At 47.2% G+C, this 20,809-nt stretch overlaps 2 protein-coding genes across 4 annotated transcripts in view; one reads left to right on the top strand and one right to left on the bottom strand.

The window, feature by feature from the left end:
- ATAD5 (ATPase family AAA domain containing 5) overlaps nt 1-931 on the top strand; it is a 67,152-nt gene extending 66,221 nt beyond the window's left edge. For both annotated transcript variants that reach the window (XM_008271058.4, XM_008271059.4), the window contains one exon: nt 151-931. In XM_008271058.4, the coding sequence (XP_008269280.3) occupies nt 151-229 (79 nt within the window). In that variant the 3' untranslated portion in view covers nt 230-931. The remainder of the gene's footprint in view (nt 1-150) is intronic.
- A 2,855-nt stretch (nt 932-3,786) lies between these two features.
- Nucleotides 3,787-14,246, bottom strand: TEFM (transcription elongation factor, mitochondrial). Of its 2 annotated transcripts, none has more exons than XM_002718789.5 (4): nt 13,669-14,246; nt 10,362-10,825; nt 5,141-5,290; nt 3,787-4,425 (listed from the first exon to the last, which is right to left on the bottom strand). In XM_002718789.5, exons 1-4 carry the CDS (start codon nt 13,697-13,699, stop codon nt 3,988-3,990), a joined length of 1,083 nt encoding a protein of 360 aa, XP_002718835.2. In that variant the 5' UTR covers nt 13,700-14,246; the 3' UTR covers nt 3,787-3,987. The 2 variants fall into 2 exon arrangements, with proteins under 2 accessions (XP_002718835.2, XP_069917191.1); XM_070061090.1 differs by having other exon boundaries at nt 13,057-13,774.
- Nucleotides 14,247-20,809: the final 6,563 nt, after the last annotated feature.

Genomic DNA, 20,809 nt, shown 5'->3' with positions numbered 1-20,809 from the left:
TCTCTTTTTTCTCTTTCATCTCTAACTCTGCTTTCAAATAAATAAATGAATCTTTAAAAAATAACATTTAAAAATAGCTATTTCAAGATGAATAAATGCTTTCATCAGATGAAAATACTAATAATATATTTTTCCATGTTATTTTGACAGGTTCCTGCACTATTTTGAAGGAATTCATCTTGATATTCCAAAAGAGACTGTGAATAACTTGGCAGCTGATTTTCCTTAATCTTCTACATTAACTTTGTACAAATTATGTGGTCCTTAAGATATTTTTGTATTATGTTGATTTTCATAGAAGAATTTTTCTTGATGTACATTCAAAACAGACTATTTGTATATTTTTTATTTTGTGCATATATTTAAAATGAAAAAATTTGAGTTACAAGTTGTATATATGATTGTGGTAGTTTTTTTTCCTGGAGTTTTTGTATTATCTGATTTTGCTTTGTTGGAGTATTTTTTGTGGGTGTGAATGAACTGTTTCTGGAAGGGGGAGTTGTCCTGATATTTCTATAATTTTCCCGTTTCCTGTACCCTCAATCCACCCCTCTCCTACCAGATATGGTGCTCTGTCAAGTTGTAAATATGAACCACCTAGATGGTCTTTTTAAATTGTTTACACAATACAAACATAAGATTACATATGTAATACATAAGGAAACTTCCTACGAAGAAAATACGCTTCAAGTCTCAAAAGGATCTGATGAACTGATTTGTAGTACTGTCCCCCAGCGTGTTTTACCATTGAATCAGTGAATGCTGACAACATAAGATCAAGATTATAAATTAGTTTTTCATAAATCTTTTTTAGCGGCCCTGTGGTATCATGTATATTTGCCAGCTTGAATCATTTGTCTTGTACATTTTGCTTGTATTTTTATTTCTTGATGTTTTATTTCATAAAGATATTAATGACATTAATATATCAGTTCTGTATGAGATGCTGTTGATTGAATTAAAACTGTAGCAGGTGTGTGTTTAGCATGGTGGTTGGGATGCCTGTGTCCCATATCAAAGCATTTGAGTTCAGTGCTCAGCTATGACTCCTGATGCTGTGTTCTTGCTAATGCAGACCCTGGGAGGCAGCAGTGATGGCTGAGTTCCTGCCACCCATGTGGGAAACCTGCGTTGAGTTCCAGACTCCTGGCTTCAGCCTAACCAGGCCCAGCCATTGAGAGTATTTGGGGAGTGATCCAGCAGGTAGGAGCTGTCTTTCTGCCTCTCAAAAAATAAAATGATTTTTTTTTTAAGATTTATTTATGTAGTTGAAAGGCAGAGTTAGAGAGGAAGAGACAGAGCAAGCTTTCATCTGCTGGTTCACTCCCAAGATGGCTGAAACAACGGGAGCTGTAGCAGGCTTAAGCCAGGAGCCAGGAGCTTCATCCTGGTCTCCCATGTGGGTGGCAGAGGCCCAAGTACTAGGGCCATACTCTGCTGCTTTTCCTAGGGAAAAGCCTTAGCAGGGAGCTGGATCAGAAGTGGAACAGGTGGGACATGAACCAGCTTCATGTGCCGACATTGCAGGCAGCAGGTTTTTTTTCTTTTTAACTTCCTGGCAGCTATAGTAGCCAGTTCTTTTTGGATTTTCCATTTTAAATATTTATTTATTTATTTGAAAGTTAGTTACAGACAGAAGGAGAGACAGAGAGAGGTCTTCCATCCTTGGGTTCAGTCCCCAAATAACTTTAACAGCAGAGCTTCCTCTGGGTCTCCCACTTGGGTGCAGGGATCCAAGCGCTGGGGCCCTCCTCCACTGCTTTCCCAGGCCATAAGCAGAGAGCTGGATTGGAAGAGAAGCAGCCAGGACACGAACCAGCAGAGATGAGATGCCAGCACTGCACGCAAAGGCTGTGCCACTATACCACGGTGCTGGTCCCAGTCAGTTGTACTTTAAAGTAGCTCCCTGGGGTGGGCATATGTTGCAGCATGTATGACTCCACTTGGAAGATCCATGTTCAAGATCAGCTCTGCTTCCAATTCCAGCTTCCTGCTGTTTCAGATCCTAGGAGGCAACAAATGATGGCTCAAGTAGTTAAGTCCCTGTTGCCCACATGAGACCCAGACTGAGTTCTTGGCTCCTGGCCTGGCTGGCCCTGACTGTTGTAGACATTTGGGAGTAAATTGATAGATGGGAGCTTTCTGTGCATCTGTCTCTTTGCCCTTCAAATAAATAAAAACAAACATGTTTTAAAATCAAACAGCTCCCTTGGGTCTCGTGCTATGCCGAAGTAGGTTAATCCTTCACCTGTGGTGCCAGCATCCTATATGGGTGCCAGTTTCCTGGCTGTTCCTCTTCCGATCCAGCTCTCTGCTATGGCCTGGGAAAGCAGTGGAAGATGGCCCAAGTCCTTGGGCCCCTGCACCCACATGGGAGATCCGGAGGAAGCTCCTGGCTCCTGGATTTGGATCAGCCCCGCTCCGGCCACTGTGGCCATTTGAGGAGTGAACCAGCGGATGGAGGACCTCTCTGTCTCCCTGTCACTATCTGTAATTCTGCCTTTAAATAAACAAAATCTTTAAAAAAAAAAAACTGCTCCCCATTTCAGATGTTTATGTTAGCTTAATGTTCAGGAAAATTATCTGATGAGTTATATAAACTCAAGTTAGGATCTGTTTTGTATTTTGAAAAATACAGAGGCACACTCGGTCACAGATACGTATGATGACGTTTGTACCCCTTATTTATTCAGTGTAGCTTTTCTTAGACTGGTTAGTATATTGACCTAATTGAAGGTTAAACCAAAGACGTAGTATTTGAACAGCAGTTCAAAATGTAATCATCCTGGTAAATGTTCTAATTTGGTATTTCATTATGGGAAGACGATTACTCTCATTCTATAACTTAAGAGGCTAATGCTAATTCCTTAATTATTTATAACATTGGTCAGTTATTTTTTTAAGATTTATTTGTAAGGCCCAAGGGACAGGCCAAAGTCAGGATCCTAGAACTCAACCCTGGTCTCTGAGGGCTTGGGCCATCTCCCGCTGTTTCATAAGCATCATTATCAGGGGTTGGGTCAGAAGCAACATTACAGGCGGCAGCTTGACCCACTGATCATCTTCCAAGGTGTTCGGTGGAGCTAGTTCAAGGATGATGGATATAAGGTTACAGCTGGAGCCACAGGTTTTATATTGTGTAGGTTCAGAGGTCATGTCTTAGATTTCATCCCTGTGGCAAGAATCTTCAGAAGCACTGTTGTCTACTTTTTCTAGAGTTTCTCCTGTAGACCACTTACCTGTGCTTCATTAGGAAATTCTTGTAATTCTCACCAACTGGTGAATCAATGTAACTCCACAGATTTGTATTCAAATCATTAAAATTCAAGAAATAAATAATGAGGGTATTTTCCCAACAGGGACTCATTTTTCTTAGGTTTAGTACAGTTGGGAAAAGTTTTTATCCTTTTTAAGATTTATTTATTTATTTATTTGAAAGTCAGAGTTAACACAGAGAAAGAAGGAGAGGCAGAGAGAGAGAGAGGTCTTCCATCTGCTGGCTCACTCCCCAATTGGCCACAATGGCTGGAGCTGCGCAGATAGGAAGCCAGGAGCCAGGATCCACTTCTGGGTCTCCCAGGCAGGTACAGGGATCCAAGGACTTGGGCCATCTTTTACTGCTTTTCCAGGCCACACCAGAGAGCTGGATCAGAAATGGAGCAGCCGGGACTCGAACCAGCACCCATATGGGATGCCTGCACTGCAGGTGTCAGCTTTTACCCACTCCGTCACAGCGCCGGCCCCTGCAGGGCATGTTATTTACCACTTATCCCAAATGGCAAAGACTGATTCATAAAATATTTATTGATTTGAACTTGGTTTAGCCTTGTGTAAACCACTCAACAGCTGGAAGTCTGAACATCTGTAATACAGGTACAATGTATTTTCTTCTTCATTTATATGGATGTTCAGAATCTCTGGTTTTACAACGTTAGGGCTAATAAACTGTAAATATACCAGTAGAGCAGGTGTATTAATCTCAGAACTCTAAGGCTCATTGTCAAAAACTACTAATTCGTAGAAGGCAACAGCCTGCAGTAACGAATCGTACAACTCTTCGATCCTGTGAGGGTCGGTCGCTGAGAACAGCTGTCTGTAGCGCACTACTTTATCTGCCGGGAAGCACACCCGAGGCTGCGCCTTCAGGACAGACTCCGAGAGGAGCTGCTTCACCAGGTCCTTCCCACTCGTCCTCGTGTCGCCAATCATCAGCTCAAAGTGCTTCCCCACGGCGCTGCGATGCATGCTCAGCACCTGGTGCAGGCCGTCCTGCGCGAACGTCCTGTTCAGCAAGGCGTACAGCATGGCCTCCGTGATGTGAAAGTGCAACAGGACGGGGAACAGGGAGGCGTTCTGAAGGGAAAGTCCTGTTTTTTCCAGAACATAGAAATCTGCTTTAGGCATCTTTGAAATGACTGAAGAAATCTTTAAAAGAAAAAACAAAATGAGTGGTCAGAAATAATTCATTAAGTTTTACATTTGGGTCCCCTTCTCTCCCACTTCTGTTTGCATTCATTTTGAAATAAAAGGTATTTTGTAGGCAGTCAGGTTCTGGTCATGGTTCCATGAGGAACAAGCTGAACTGAGACGAGTTGTTTAGTTGTCCTAAGTACCAGTTTCTTATCTATAAGATGGGCTTCATGACTTCTAAAATCTATGCTGACTTTAAATGACAGTTTCATCAGGGCAAAGCACAGAGTCAGAATAACCAGCCAAGAATCAAGCGCCTCTGCAACTGACTAATCACACCATGCACTTGCCTGAACTGGTTTTCCTGTGTGTAGTCAAGGCAGTAACTCCTGCCCATTTCACAAGGTTTTGAAAATAAAAGCAAGTCGTGTATCTGCCAGAGCTTAATGTCTGAAGATCTGAATATTGAATATACACGGCGCTGTTACCACTGCATGAACACCTGTTGCAGCAAAAGGCATTTCTTGAGCTAACTGAAGAAAAGATTCATTTTTTAAAAATCAGAGGTGACAAAACGTAACAGTTATATGAGTAATAGTTCCAAAAGAAAAGCTATCCTTTTGCATTACATTCCTCTTGGGACTCAAAGGTAAAACTATATATAAGGAGCCACGTAAGAATACAACTGGAGCTGCCCAAGTAGCAGGAACTGGATGTACAACCGCCTTACCTCTTCTAAGTAGGCTGAGGAGGGGTACGTTCTGCTCATTAATCTCCAATAGTCACTTTGCTGCCAGTCCAACACCGTCAACTTGCGATCAACATGAGCCCAGGCAATTCTTCGAGTACCAAAAACAATAGATACAATACTGCTAACTGCCTAAAAGAAAAAGGTTTAATTATCTGTGAACATTTTAGCAGACACAAAACCTAACCCACAAACTCAAGATGCCTACCTAGTTTATGTAATATGCACTTATTTACAGTTTATGAGCTGAGAGTTTTGTTTTTTTTTTTTTAATTTGACAGTTAGTGAGAATGAGGGAGACAGAAAGGTCTTCCTTCCGTTGGTTCACCCCCCAAATAGCTGCTACAGCCGGAGCTATGCCAGTCCGAAGCCAGAAGCCAAGTGCTTCCTCCATGCGGGTGCAGGGGCCCAAGCACTTTGGCCATCCTCCACTGCCCTCCTGGGCCACAGCAGAGAGCTGGACTGGAAGAGGAGCAACTGGGACTAGAACCCGACGCCCATATGGGATGCCGGCACCGCAGACGGAGGATTAACCAAGTGAGCCACAGCGCCGGCCTGAACTGAGAATTGTTAAAAAAAAAAAAAAAAATAGGAGTAATGATTAAAAGGTAACCAGCACTAATCAATTTATAGCCTATGACCCTTGCTCACTCTCAGCACCTAGCCCAATGTAGATCCCAGTGTTGCCAGGGCTTGTGCTAAGTCCTAGGAACATAAGAAGTGCTGCCATACAAGGGCTACTGGAGACAAACGCACTCAGCCAAAGTTTACTGGGGAACGAGGAAAATGAGTAAAATGGTAAGCAGGAAGTTATTCCCCAGCTGTCTACAGATCGTCTGTTTGACCCCTCAGGCAGTGGAATAAAGACTGCAGCAACGGAATCCCATATGGGCGCCGATTCTAGTCCTGGCTGCTCCACTTCCCATCCAGCTCTCTGCTGTGGCCTGGGAAAGCAGTAGAAGATGGCCCAAGCCCTTGGGCCCCTGCACATGGTTATTGGAGGATGTCAGAGATGAAATTTTCGAATCCTTAGACAATCATTTTAGTCTTCCTAATAAAGCTGCTTTACTTTAAAAAAGAAAGAAAGAAAGAAAGAAAAAAGACGGCGTGGGAAGGGCAGAGGGGCAGACATATTTCTTTGAAGGTAAAGGTAAGCAGCATGCTTTATCCTAGGAGCTACGGACCAGCAAACATCTCAACGATTATCCTAGGTCTGCATTTCAGAACAGCCACTGACACTGTGTGGCAGTGAACTGGAGGAAACCAGACTCAAGGAAGGTTTTTTGTTAGACACTTTGTTAACGTAACAAGTGTTAAGAATGGAAAAGGATGACAATGGAAAGGAAAAGAAGCAGGTTAGCAACAGTGGGAGCAGAACTGACACAAGTTGAAGGAGGGGACAAGGATAAATGACTCCAGTTTCACTCTGGTGACAGGATGGCATCACTGACCAAGATGAAGAGGAGGCAGACTGGCTGGGGGCGCTGGGGGCGCTGAGCTGCTTTGCTGTGTGCTGAGTTTGGGTTGCCCATAGGGCTTCTAAGAGAAGACTTGATACGTGGATGGAAGTTCATTCCCAGTCTGGGCTGGGGAGACACAGTACAGTGGTATCTGCTCACGCCACACAGCTGAGTTATAACAACAAATACAGTACAAACATGTTCTATAGCTACACAGGCGGATGAGATGAGCTGGAACAACACCTGATTCTATACCCACAACCTTTCAGTACTAACGGCTGGCTAAATATCTTAAAATCAAAACTGTTTGGAAGCCCAGAAGTCTAGAGAATATAGACCTCGTTTTGGTTGTTCAGTTCAGTGGTCTCTAAGCATTGGCGTGCATGCACGTTGCTAAGCAGCCACACAGTACTGACGGGGCAGGAGACTTTGAAGCACCATACTGTCGGGGACCACTACACAGGCCTAGATTTGGGAGACCACCACATGGCCTGGTCTCTGCTGCAGGCACACTCAGCAGGACTGCAGAGGTGACTGGTCAGGTTATGTTAACAATGGCAAAGGTCGTTTGACATGCAGGCAGAAGCCGCTGCAGTAGACACTAAGTGGGACGTCCACCCCAGTGAATAACGAGTCCCCCTCCAGGGTCCTCCACACTGTGATTGTCCTCCTAATCCCAGCTTCCCAGCAAACACATCTTTCTCCTACACACCGAAACTCTCTGTTGGCCCGTCTCACTGAATAAACTCCCTCAACATACAATCCTGTTTTCACAGAACTGCACATTTTTTTGATTCATCAGCCACATCACCGTTGACAATACCTGGAGTAACCAGACATCTGGGCCTCTGCTTCTGCCTCCACCTTTGACAGCACACAGCGTCCCCTCGTTTCCCCACATTAAAATCTCTAATCTTCTCAGTCCGCTTCCTTACTCTGCAGCGCTGTCCCTTTCGGGTTAACCTGACCCCCGCCGTGCTGGACACAGCACCGTCCTGCAGGATCTCCTCCATACAGACTGACGTTGGAACCTTCCTGCCTCAACAAGATGCAAATCCACGCCTGGGCAGAAACAACAGCTGCAGTCATGAGTCACAGTGAAAGGCCTCCCTGCAGCTGGTTTGAAAGATGCTCCAGATCACCCGCAGGTGGTGCTCCCTGGAGTCCGTGAAAGACCTGACAGAACCTGCAGTCCCTTCTCTGAGAGTATAAGCACGACATGTGCAGGACCTTGTTCCTGGGAAGAGGGACCAGGGGGGGCTGGTGCTGTGCATAGTGGGCTAGGCCTCTGCCCGCAGTGCCAGCATCCCAGCATCCTGGTTCTAGTCTCGGCTGCTTGTCTTCTGATCCAGCTCTCTGCTGTGGCCTGGGAAAGGAATAGAAGATGGTCCAAGTGCTTGGGTCCCTGCACCCACATGGGAGACCCAGAAGAAGCTTCAGATCGGCCCAGCTCCAGCCACTGTGGCCATTTGGGGAGTAAACCAGCAGATGGAAGACCTTTCCCTCTGTCTCTCCTTCTCTCTGTAACTCTGCCTCTCAAATAAATAGATAAAATCTTTAAAGGGGGGGGGGGGGGGATGATTTTCATGTGGTTTTCAAAAGTATCCATACCCCCCTCCCCCCAAAAAAACTGAAAACCTCTGGCCCAGAAAAAACTGTGCTTGTTATTTTTATTTGCCTTTTGAGAGGCAAATAGACAAGACAAAAGCTATCTGCTGGTTTTCTCTTCAGATGCCCACGATGGCCTGCCGCCTCTCTGGGTCTGCATTAACACAAAGCTGGAACCAGGCAGAGCCAGGCCTGCAGGGCTGCAAGGGGACATGGACTTCCCACCTATAGCTTAACAACAAGGCCAAAGGTCCAACCCAGATAAGAGAGCATTTTATCAAGCAATGTTACCCAGGACATAGGTACCTCCAAAGTTTAATGTGATATGACATGCAATTCTAACGTATTTTAAGATAACACTGAAAATGATTTGCTTTTAGAATGCGTAAGGAGGGTTGGGAGAAACAAAACTATTTTAAATCCTGCAGGAAAGACTAGTGTAATGTTCCAAGTCAGTACTTGGCCACAACCACCTTTGCATTTTTGAATTTTTATTGATTCGATACAGAGACAGATGGGATGCCCAGGCATGGGTTTACCCCCCAAATGCTCATGATGGCTGAAGTTGGGCTTGCCTGAGGCCAGGAGCTGGAAGCCAATTCAGATCTCCCACACGAGTTAGCCGGCGCCGCGGCTCACTAGGCTAATCCTCCGCCTAGCGGCACCGGCACACCGGGTTCTAGTCCCGGTCGGGGCTCCGGATTCTGTCCCGGTTGCCCCTCTTCCAGGCCAGCCCTCTGCTGTGGCCCGGGAGTGCAGTGGAGGATGGCCCAGGTGCTTGGGCCCTGCACCCCATGGGAGACCAGGAAAAGCACCTGGCTCCTGGCTCCTGCCATCGGATCAGCGCGGTGCGCCGGCCACATCGCGCTGGCCGCGGCGGCCATTGGAGGGTGAACCAACGGCAAAGGAAGACCTTTCTCTCTGTCTCTCTCTCTCTCACTGTCCACTCTGCCTGTCAAAAAATAAATAAAAAAATAAAAAAAATAAAAAATAAAAAGATCTCCCACACGAGTGGCAAGTACCCAACCACCATGGTAAACCACTTCCCAGGGTGCGCATCAGCAGGAAGCTGGAATCAGGAACAGAGCTGAGCATCAGACCAGGCACTCCAATACGGGAGGTGGTGTCCTGACTGGCATCCTGACCGCCAGGCCAAATGCCCGCCCTCTATCTCTTCATCTCATTTCTCATTTTGCTCAGCATGACCCTCAGACACAGAAGGCTATCTCTGCGACGTTCTCCTCAAGTAAACCTTGCTTACATAAACTACTTCTCAACATCGGCAGTCCTACCTAGAATGCCCTCCTCTTTAGCCAGACGAATTCTCTCTCTCCAAGATCCAAACTGACTTCCAGCAAATTCCCCCACTAGCCACAGTTCACAACTACCTTTTAAAAAAAATCTTGTTTTATTTATTTGAGAGGTATAGTTATAGACAAAGAGAGGGAGAGACAGAGAGAAAGGTCTTCCATCTGCTGGTTCACTCCCCAGATGGCCCCAACAGCTGGAGTTGAGTGGATCTGAAGCCATGAGATGGGATTCTGGTGCTGCAGGTGGAGGCTTAGCCCACTACACCACAGGGCCAGCCCCCACAACTCCCTTTCGAATGCCAATTTGCTCTCAGAACATCTCATTATTTGGTGGAAATTATGTTCTACTTTGAGTAATAGGTTATGTGTTTATATGTATATGTACAGGGGCCATTGCTGTAGGGCAGCAGGTTAAGCTGCCACCTGAAATGCCAGCAATCCCATATTGGTGCTGATTCAAGTCCCAGCTGCTCCACCTCCAATCTAACTCTCTGCTTATGTGCCTGGGAAAGCAGCAAAAGATGGCCCAAATACACGGGCCCTGCACCCATGTGGGAGACCCAGAAGATGCTCCTGGCTCCTGCCTTCGGTCTGGCCCAGCCCTAGCCTTTGCAGCCACTTAGGAATAAACCAGCAGATGGAAGAGCTCTCTCTCTCTCTCCTCTGTAACTCTGCCTTTCAAATAAATAAATCAATCTTAAATGTGTATGTCCAGACCCAACTAAACCTGCAGAACTCTGTCTTAGTAACTCTCCAACCCAATGCATGGGACAGAGCTTTACAGACTTGGTTCCCAAATACCGGGCAGTGTCAAAAAGGTTCTACCTTCAGTCTCTCTAGCTCTACGTCTGGCTTGATGAGCTTTCCCAAGCGCTGGTTTTCCTGTAACTTCCGTTTTTTCCTTCCAGTGTCTGGACAAAGAATGGAGTTACACACTCGAACTGCAGTTTTATACTGGAACAAAGGCACAGCCATTAAACTCTCCAAATTCTGAAATGGCCCAAACTTTTCTCGGTGCTCTACAATATTGACGGACTTTCTCCCCCGGAGTAACTTGAAAGCTTCGAGTTCTTTGTTAGATGCTGTGTTCAACACGTGCAAGATGGAAGCCTGCTGCTCCGCAGAGAAGAGCTTGTCAAGTGCCTTTTCTGACTCCTGTGCATTTTCGTTGCAAAAATCGACGTTGGGAGTAACTTCCTGAGGTGTGGTGGATTTGTTCCGACAGCAGGAGTTATGTACGGCCTGGAGCAAGGGTGACCGCAGTGGGACTGGGAAGAGTCTCCATCTTCCTGAAAGGAAAATCAGCAAAGCATAAGTTGGTCTCTATTTCTTTTTAGCGTGAGTGGCAAGTGTAAACAGATTCTTCGCAAAGTTATACTGACTGTTCCACACTGAGTGGAACCCTATTAAAATCTCCTGGAGAATCATCTGTAAATTATCTTTAAAAGGCACATGTGAAATTTTTTTAAAATAGGCTTTTTGTTGTTTTCAATTTCTTAATTTTAATTTTTCATTAGTCTTTAACAGATTCAGTGTGATCTGGAGATACAATTCTAAGAACAAAATCATATTCTCTTCCCTCCCGTTCCCTCCCTCCCTTCCAGTCTTCTTGGTTTCTTGTTATTTTTAAGTCATGGGAGCCATCTTCTGATTTTGAGGGATTAATCCTAAATTTTACTACCTTTAAACTGTGCTTCATACCCATCAAGAAAGACTTGGTTGAAATTATTTAAACTGCTTAACGTTGTTGATTTTTTTAAATTTATGTTATTTATTTGAAAGGTAGTTACAGAGAGAAAAAGAGAGAGACAGAGAGAGAGGAGTCTTTCATCCACTGGTTCACTCCCCAAACGGCCAAACAGCCGGAGCTGGGCTGTCCCAAAGGCAGAAGTCGGGAGCTTCATCTGGCTCCACAGCTTTCCCGGGCGCACAGCGGGGAGATGGACTGGAAGTGGAGAGGGGATGCCAGCTTTGCAGGCCTCCTTGTTGTTGATATTTTTATCTTTAGAATCTTTTCTTAACTAATATCTCTTATGATGTACCTTCTTGGGCTACCACTTCCAATCCAGCTCCCTGCCAATGGCCTGGGCAAAGCAGCGGGTGTAGTGGCCCCTGCCACTCAAATGGGAGACCTAGAAGCTCCTGGCTCCTGGCTCACTGGCCACTGCAGCCATCTGGGTTGTGAACCAGTAGATGGAAAACCTCTCTGTCTCTCCCTCCCTCTCTGAAACTCTGATTTTCAAATAAATTATTTTTTTAAAATGTATCTTCTCTGACAGGTGCCATGGCACAGAGAGTTAAGCCGTCATCTGTGGTGTTGGCATCCCATATGAGCACCAGCTGGAGTCTCAGCTACTCTGCTTCTAATCCAGCTCCCTGCTAATGTACCTGGGAAAGCAGCAGAAGATGGCCCAAGTGCTTGGGCCCTGCACCTATGTGAAAGCCCTGAATGAGCTCCTGGCTCCTGGCTTGGGCCAGGCCAGACCACTGAGGTCACTTGGGGAGTGAACCAGCAGATGGAAGATCTCCCTCTCTCTCTCTCCCCACTCTGTGTAACTCTTTCAAAATAAATGAATATATATTTAAATGCATATATATTATATTTTAAATACATATTTAAATGTATCTTCCATTTTCTTTTCTTTTTAATGTTTTTTTTTTTTTTTTTTTTTTTTTGGGAGAGGCAGAGTGGACAGTGAGAGAGAGACAGAGAGAAAGGTCTTCCTTTTCTGTTGGTTCACCCCCCAATGGCCGCCAGTGCACCACACTGATCCAAAGCCAGGAGCCAGGTGCTTCTCCTGGTCTCCCATGCGGGTGCAGGACCCAAGCACTTGGGCCATCCTTCACTGCATTCCCGGGCCACAGCAGAGAGCTGGCCTGGAAGAGGGGCAACCGGGACAGAATCTGGCGCCCCCAACAGGGACTAGAACCCGGTGTGCCAGCGCTGCAGGCGGAGGATTAGCCCAGTGAGCCACGGCGCCGGCCATCTCTTCCATTTTCACTAGTCTTTTATCACGTGGAACTAAATAAAATTAACTTTTTTAAAAGATTTTTATTTATTTATTCAACAGGTAGAATTACAGACAGTGAGAGAGACAGAGAGAAAGGTCTTCCTTCCATTGGTTCACTCCCCAAATGGCTGCCACGGCCAGCGCTGCGCCGATCCAAAGGCAGGAGCCAGGTGCTTATCCTGGTCTCCCATGGGGTGCAGGGCCCAAGCACTTGGGCCATCCTCCACTGCACTCCTGGGCCACAGCAGAGAGCTGGACTGGAAGAGGGGCAACCGGGACAGAATCCGGCGCCCAAATGGGATGCCAACGCCGCGGGCAGAGGATTAGCCAAGTGAGCCATGGCGCCGGCCCCTATTTTTTTTTTTTTTTTTTAGAGGCTTATTTATTTATTTGAAAGAAAGTTACACACAGAGAAAGAGAGGCAGAGAGAGAGAGAGAGAGAGAGAGAGAGAGAGAGAATCTTCCATCTGCTGGTTCACTCCCCAAATTGCCGCAAATGCCGGACCTACGCCGATCTGAATCCAGGGGCCAGGAGCTTCCTCCAGGTCTCCCACGCGGGTGCAGGGGTCCAAGGACTTGAGCCATCTTCTACTGCTTTCCCAGGCCACAGCAGAGAGCTGGATCGGAAGTGGAGCAGCCGGGACTCGAACCAGCGTCCATGTGGGATGCCGGCACTCCAAGCGGCGGCTTTACCCGCTTCGTCACAGTGCCGAGCCCTAAAATTAACTTTTCTAAATTTATAAGCAATGTTTTAGCTAAGTGGCAGATTTAAGGGCCGTTTGACTTCCCTCTGTGCCACTTTTTAAGATTTCTACTACGGCTGTTCTTGCAAGCAGAAGAAACACTGTAGGGCCGATACTTCCTAAGGCCAGGGGAAAGTCACTCTGACACCGCAAGCACAGGGAAACACAGCAGCCCGGGAACAGTCACGCAAGCGGCTCAGAGTCTGAATCCTCCGTCCGCAACTCCCAGGGCGAGGAGGCACAAACTCGGAAGCCTGGGGGTCAGCTCGGCGGGGGCTCCAAGCGGGCAACCGGGCCATGAGATCTGACGAAAGAAACTCTCCAAGGTCAGGGGCTTATGGCAGACGGGAAATTAACCCTGCATTCCAGACGCCCTACCTCCCGCCACGAGGACCCGAGGGACGTTCATCCTCCTAGTGAAACCAGTCGGTTCCCACGGTCCAGTCTTCCTCCACTGGCTTCCGGTTCATGCGTGCTTCACCCAAAAGAGCCCGGCCTCCTGGCGGAAGCACGGTGAGCTCAGCAAAAAGATTCCGGACCAACGGGCGCTCCGGGGTCTGGCCAGAGATGCCGCCCTCTGAGCAGCAGGTTAGCGGTGGCCGAGCTGAGGGCTTCGCAGGCGGAGGCTGGACATGGGCACTGCCGGGATCCCAAGCCCTCGGGGGCCCCGCAGACGCTTCACTGCTTTGGAGATGCGTTCTCGCCAAGTCTGGTTCCTGATAGTCTCCGGGCTAGGAAGCGCCTGGGCCAGTCAGGGTCGCAAGGTGCTAACGCGGAGGAGTCTCCCTGAGATTATTCCAGCCGCATAGGTGGACTAGCACCTGCTGTCACAGAACTCCCCTAATCCGCGCTACTCCCCGCGCGCGGGAAGACGGTGGAAGAAAGTAGGCGTTTATTTGCGCTGCGCGGAGTAAGGAGTCGGCAGCTGTCTCTGAATTCCCAGACTGCCTGAGAAGGAAGGGCGGTGAACCGCCAGATTAACGTGGGGGATGAGCAGTGCGTGATCTGCTCGTGCGCGGGTCTCTGGTTGGTCCACTGCGCAGCGGACTCCCTTGCATTGGTCAGCAACAGGAGGCAGACGTGTGTGTGTGTGTGTTTTAAAGATTTATTTATTTATTTGAAAGAGTTACACAGAGAGAGAGAAGGAGAGAGAGAGAGAGAGAGAGATGTCTTCCATCCGCTGGTTCCTCCCACGCGGGTGCAGGGGCCCAAGGACTTGGGCCATCTTCTACTGCTTTCCCAGGCCATAGCAGAGAGCTTGGTGGGAAGTGGAGCAGCCAGGACTTGAACCGGCGTGCATATGGGATGCTGGCACTGCAGGCAGCATCTTAACCCGCTACACCACAGCGCCGGCCCCCAGACGTTTTCTGAAGATGCTGTGACTGCGAAGTAGGCTGCGAGTAGAACATCTCAAAACATAGCGGTAGGATGTTAGCCTTGGAGGTGGAATTGAATTCTGAGTCTTGCCTTCAGGAATCCTGCAGGGCCAACCTGACCCTCTGCCACTCTCTTAATTTATTGAGTTAATCTATAGTATGGAGTTGATGTGTGATGGCCACATTGAAGACAGAGGACCTGCAAGCTAAAGGAGAGACTGGGGCCTGATGAAGTCTACACCAAAGGTGTTAGGGATGGGGCTTGGTTTCACTGTTGTGATCCAGCCTGGGTGTAAGGAGTGGAGTCTGGTGGGGTTGCCTAGACAGGGACGCAAATTCTCTTCTCTGTGGGTGGAATGGAATACCTGGGAGTGATGGAGAGCATTTCAGAGGCTCGGCAGGGAAGCAGGGCAACAGGGGACTTCGGAAGGAGGAGGTGGCTTTGCACTGGGAGCAGTGTTCCATTTGGAATGGATGGAGAACAGATGGGTCTGGTGCCAGATTTGGTGGGCCCTTCTTTTTGAAAAATTTATTTATTTGAAAGGTAGAGTGAGACAGAGGGATAGAGAGATCTCCCATCCACTGGTTCATTCCAGGGCCAGCCCAGGCTAAAGCTAGATACCGGGAACTCCATAAAGGTTCCTGACATGGGTGGCAGGAACTCAAATACTTAAGCCATCATTGCTGCTTCCCAACCATGTTAGCAGGGAGCTGGAGTAGCCAGAACTCAACCCAGCACTACAAAGTGGGATTCAAGTGTCTGAAGCAGCAGCTTAACCCACTGTGTCCCTGCTAGGTCCTTGAATGCAGAATAGAACCATTGATGGCTCAGTAGCTGAAACCACCAAGGTTTTGAGGTTGTGTAGTCAGACTGGAGATTTGTTTCTAGAAAATTGTCCAAATATAGCCCATGTGAGGCTAGATTGGAGGTAAGGAGCATGGGAAACTCACGTGTCTTCCTGAGAGAGATGCAGGAATCAGAAATTGTAAGGAGAGTGGAAAGAAAAGAATTATTTCTGTGAGATGGAGAGACTTTGGCTGGTTTTGTGAAAAACAGGGAAACCAGGCAGGAGGGCAATTTGATGGGTTTGTGTTTTTATGAGGAGGCAGTGAATTGTTTGTGTTGACATTGTCTAGAAGGCAGTGGGGATATAGGGAATCACAAGCCTTAATAAGAATGACTCATTGGAATTCTGGGAATGTTAGCAGCTTCAGGGGCACTTGGGAATCTAGTAAGAGATACAGTCAACTTTTATACAAAGTCCTCCAAATCAGTAAGAAATAATTTCCTTTAACTCCAGGGCTTCTTCAACCTAATGAGGTGTTATTATTGAATTACATGCCTCAAAAAAGATATGTTAAAATCCTGACCCCAGTGCCTCAAAAGGTGACCTTATTTGGAATTAAGGTAATGGTAGATGTAATTTCTTTAATTTTTAGAATTTTCTTATTCACTTCAGTGTGTGTGTATAAGAGAGTGAAAGATCAGTCTCCCATCTACTGAGTCACTCCCCAAATGTCCACAGGAACCAGGACTGGGCCAGGCTGAAGCTGAGAGTTGGGAACACAGCCCATGACTTGAGCCATCACCCACTGCCTTCCTGGGTGTGCCTTAGGGGGAAGCTAACATCAGGGGCCAGCCAGGACTTGAACCCAGGCACTCGGATGTAGGATGTGGGTACACCTAGCAGTATCTTAACCACTATGCCGACATCCACCCCTAGATATAATTACTTAAAATAGAGGCACACTGGATCGGAGTGCTCGCTAACTCTTTGTTGAATGTTGTCCTTCTAGGGCAACGGGCATGTAAATACCATGCGGAGCAGCAGGCAGGAATTGGAGTGATGAATCTTCAAGGGAAGCAGGGATAGGCCGTGGTCACCGAAGCCAGGAGAGCTACATGGACAGACTCCCCCAGGGCCCTGATGCCTGCCACCTTGGCTGCAGACATCTGGGCTCCTGGCTTCGGGAGAATAACTTGCTGTTACGTTAGGCAGTCACTCGCGATCATTTGCCACAGTAGCCCTAGGCAACCAGTGCTTGTGCTTTCGGAGAGACGGAGACGGCAGGGTTTGCTAACTGCATCCCTTCCCGCAGTTCCTCATCCCCTCTAAACCTCCGCTTCCTCATTAGCAAGATGGAGAGTCCGGTCGGCACCCCGCAGTGCTGCTTGGAGGATTCAAGGGAAACTGGATGCAGAGAGGCAGCTCACAAGAAGACTTCAATAAAGATTTCTTTCCCTATTGCTTCTCGGCCTTTGGCTAAGATCGAGTATAAATATTACTTTCCCCATCAAAGTGCTCTCTCTTCCTGAGAACTAAATATTAGTGATGCTTAGGAGAAACGTCCTCATTCTTCAGAAAATTCATTCAGAATTGTTTTTGGTGAGGAAAGAGGTCATCGCTGTGCGTGATTCACCGTAAGCCAGGCTCCGTGCATTCAAAATGAAAGTCGTCGTCTTCCCCCAGACTCCAGCTGCTGCTCACTTCCCTGTTCTTACCCAGATGCAGAGGTCTCTGGCTCAGATTAATTAACTCGGGTTAATTTTGGGATGGAGAAAACAATAAAAATCAGTGCTCTGGGGGCCAGTGTTGTGGCATAGCGGCTTAAGCCCCTGCTTGGGACACCCATACCCCAAGCCACTTCCCATTCAGTTCCCTGCTAATGTGCACACTGGGAAGCAGCAGGTGATGGCTCCACTACTTGGGCCCCTACCACCCACGTAGGAAACCCAGATGGAACTCCTGGCTCCTGGCTTCAGCCTGGCCGAGCCCTGGCTGTTGTGGCCATTTGGGGAGTGAACCAGCAGGTGGGAGATGTCTCTCTCCTTCTCTCTGTTGCGCTCTCTCTCTCTCTCTGCCTTTCAGATAAATGAATAAATAAATATATATTTTTTAAATTAACCCTCTGTTACTTCCTGACCTCAAGGTAAGCAAACACATGCAATACCTAAAAAGCACTGAAGAAAAATAGATAAATTGTATTTCATTAACGTTAAGAATTGTGTTAATTAAAAACACCATTGAGAGTAAAAAGGCTACAAAGTGAAGGAAGACATTTGTAATACTATAACTGAAAAATAATTTGTATCCAGAATATGTATTTGTCTGTGTATGTGTATATATATTTTCCTACAAATCAATGAGAAAAAGACAGGCAACCCAACTGAAAGATGGGTTTCCCAGGCGCATTTGCAGGGAGCTGGAACAGAAGTGGAGCAGCCGGGACTCCAACCCATGCCCATGTGGTATACCAGCACCGCAGGTGGAGGCTTAAGCCATTATGCCACAGCACCAGCCCCAGTTCAGTAAGTTTTTAAAAAGAAAAAAGCTTTGGGTACAGCTATACTTATTACAACATTATAAATCACAGCAAAAAAATTGATCACCATTTTATGTCCAATAATGAGGAGATATTTATATCCCATGAACTATTGCACTGCTAGGAAATGGCCTCGCAGAAGCAGGTGTTTGGCATAGAGGTTAAATGCCCAGCGTCTCGTACTGGAGTGCCTGGGTTCAATGCTTGCCTCTGGCTCCTGACTCATTGCTAATGCAGACGCTGGGACGCAGTGGTGATGGCTCAAGTAATTGAGTTTCTGTCACTCACGTGAGAGACCTTGGCTGAGCATCAGACTCCAGGCTTCAGCCCCTGCTGGGGCCGGCGGCAGGCATCTGCTGTGTGAACTGGCAATTAGGACTGCTTTCTCTTTTTCTCTCTCTGTTGCTGTGTGTGTGTATGTGAGTGTGTGCGCATGCATCTCTCTGCCTCTTAAATAAATAGATTTTAAAGAGTTTGGAGGAGTGATGTCATGATGCATCTCTAATATGATGCCAGACATTATGTAAAGGAAGTAAAAAAGGGACATAAGTTGAATGAAAAACATGATTCCAGTTATATTTAAATAGGTCTGAAAGACCAGAGAAAAATAAAAAAAATATTAAAATAGTTGGTAGCAGGACTATTAAAAGTGCAGAATTCAGGGTAGGCATTTGGCTTAACAATTAAGACTCCCCACTTGCGAGAGACCTACACTGAGTTCTTGGCTCTTGACTTGCCATGGGCATTTGGAGAGCAAACCAGTCAATGCGAGCTCCCTGTCTGTTTATTTTTTTCCCTTTATGTCTTAAATAAGCACAAATGTAGAACAAAACATACTATTAAGTAGAAGTGCATGACATTGCCATTTCTTTAAAAAATTTTTTTTATTTATTTGAAAAGAACAGAGTTACAGAGAGAGAGGGAAAAACAAAGGAAAAGATCCGCTAGTTCATTCCCCAAATGGCTGCAAGAGCCAGGGCTGATACAGGCCAAAGCCAGGCACCTATAATTCTATCCAGGTGTCCCACGTGGGTGCAAGGGCCCAAGTACTTGGGCCATCTTCCACTACTTTCCCAGGTGCATTAGCAGGGAGCTCGATCAGAAATGGAGCAGCTGGCACTTGACCCAGCACCCACATGGGACACCAGCATTGCAGGCAGTGGCTTAAACCATTGCGCCACAGCGCTGACCCGGACATTGCCATTTTTAACTCAGTTTCATGTGGTTCTTCCTAATATATTGCTGAAAAGGGCCCGAGGCAAACTTGGCTTCAAAACTCAGCGTCAACACTCTGCACCATCCAGTGCACATCCTCTCAGTTGTGGGATCTTGGACAAATTTCTTCAACCTGGAGCTGGGCCTCAGGTCTCCGGTCTGCAAAATGGACATAAAAACGGTCTATACCTCAGGATAGTGGTGCAGATGGAATGGAATCGTGCATGTGAGGTGCTGGCGCACCACAATTCCTGAATAAACAGTGTACCCGCGGTTGTGGAGGGCGTTCCTTTCTTCTCTGCTGTATTTCCCAAGTGTCCTACAATTACAATTTTTTCAACACTAAAACTAATAAGCATCAGCATTTAAACTTTCCAAGGGTCATGCTCTGTTCCCTGGGGATCTCGAGCCTATTCCTGGGAACGTGGCTGAAGGCTTTCTCCAGCCAGGCTCGGCTCTGCCCAGGGGACAGAGAGCAGGACTGGGTGCTGGTGCCCTGGGGGACCTGGGAGCTTTGTTTACAGAGGACACTGTCCCAGGGCCGGACACTCCTCACCCCAGAAGCTGCTGTCTGGACTGAGCCCCCCAAGAGAGGCTGCCTCTACCCACGCTGTCCCCCTCCCCTAACCCCGGGTCCATCTCAGTCCCACGACCGCTTTTGGCACAGTCCTCTTTCCTCAGGGGCAGGCTCTGCTCCTAAATACAGAAGCTGCACTTGACTTGGAGCACGTCTAACACCTAGGAGTAGGTGGCCGAGTGTCTCTGGGGATATGAAAACAGTTTTGAAATAAATAATGATGGAGGCACTGGCTGTGTGGCTCTGAGGGTTAAACTGCCTCCTGGGACACCAGCATCCCATATGGGCACCGGTTCAAGCCCCGCTGCTCCACTTCCTATCCAGCTCCTGGCTAACATGCCTGGGAACACAGCAGAAGATGAACCAAGTGCTTGGATCCCATGCCCACATGGGAGACCTGGATGAAGCTCCTGGTTCCTTGTTTGGCTTGGCCCAGCCTTAGCCATTGCAGCCATTTGGGGAGTGAACCAGTGGATGTAAGACCTCTCTCTCTCTGTAACTCTGCCTTTCAAATAAATAAAATAATTTTTTTTTACAAATGTTAAGTGTACACTCTGATGCATTTTCCTTTTTTTAAAAAAAAATAGATTTAATTACCCATTTGAAAGGCAGAGTTGCAGAGAGAGAGAGAGACAGAGAGGTCTTCCATCCACTGGTTCACTCCCCATATGGCCTCACTAGCCATAGCTGGGCCAGTCTGAGGCCAGGATCCAAGAGCTTCTTCCCAGTCTCCCAAGAACTTGGCCATCTTCTGCTGTTTTCCCAGGCACATTAGCAGAGAGCTGGATCAGAAGTGGAGCAGCTGGGAGTTGAACTGGTGCCCATATGGGATACAGACACTGCAGGCATCTACTTAATCTGCTACGCCACAGCACCGGCCCCCAGATAAATCTTTTTAAAAAAAGAAACAGAAGATGATGCCTGCCGTGCCTGCATCCCATACGGGTGGCAATTCAAGTCTCCCATGCATCTGTGTGGGAGAAGCTCCTGGCTTCCGATTGGCCCAGCTCTGGACATTGTGGCCATT

This window comes from Oryctolagus cuniculus, chromosome 17, assembly GCF_964237555.1.
Source record: "Oryctolagus cuniculus chromosome 17, mOryCun1.1, whole genome shotgun sequence".
Taxonomy (NCBI): domain Eukaryota; kingdom Metazoa; phylum Chordata; class Mammalia; order Lagomorpha; family Leporidae; genus Oryctolagus; species Oryctolagus cuniculus.
Note: the sequence above shows the minus strand (reverse complement) of the source record. Positions and strands in the feature narration are given on the sequence as shown.

What these genes read in the sequence shown, in the direction of transcription:
- TEFM (XM_070061090.1), bottom strand. Translation starts at nt 13,132, where the DNA reads ATGGCTCAAGTCCTTGGACCCCTGCACCCGCGTGGGAGACCTGGAGGA. An exon ending in TAGAGCTAGAGAGACTGAAG is followed by an intron (nt 5,291 to 10,361) that starts GTAGAACCTTTT and finishes TTTTTCTTTTAG; the next exon opens with GCAGTTAGCAGTATTGTATC. An exon ending in CCTCAGCCTACTTAGAAGAG is followed by an intron (nt 4,426 to 5,140) that starts GTAAGGCGGTTG and finishes TTTCTTTTAAAG; the next exon opens with ATTTCTTCAGTCATTTCAAA.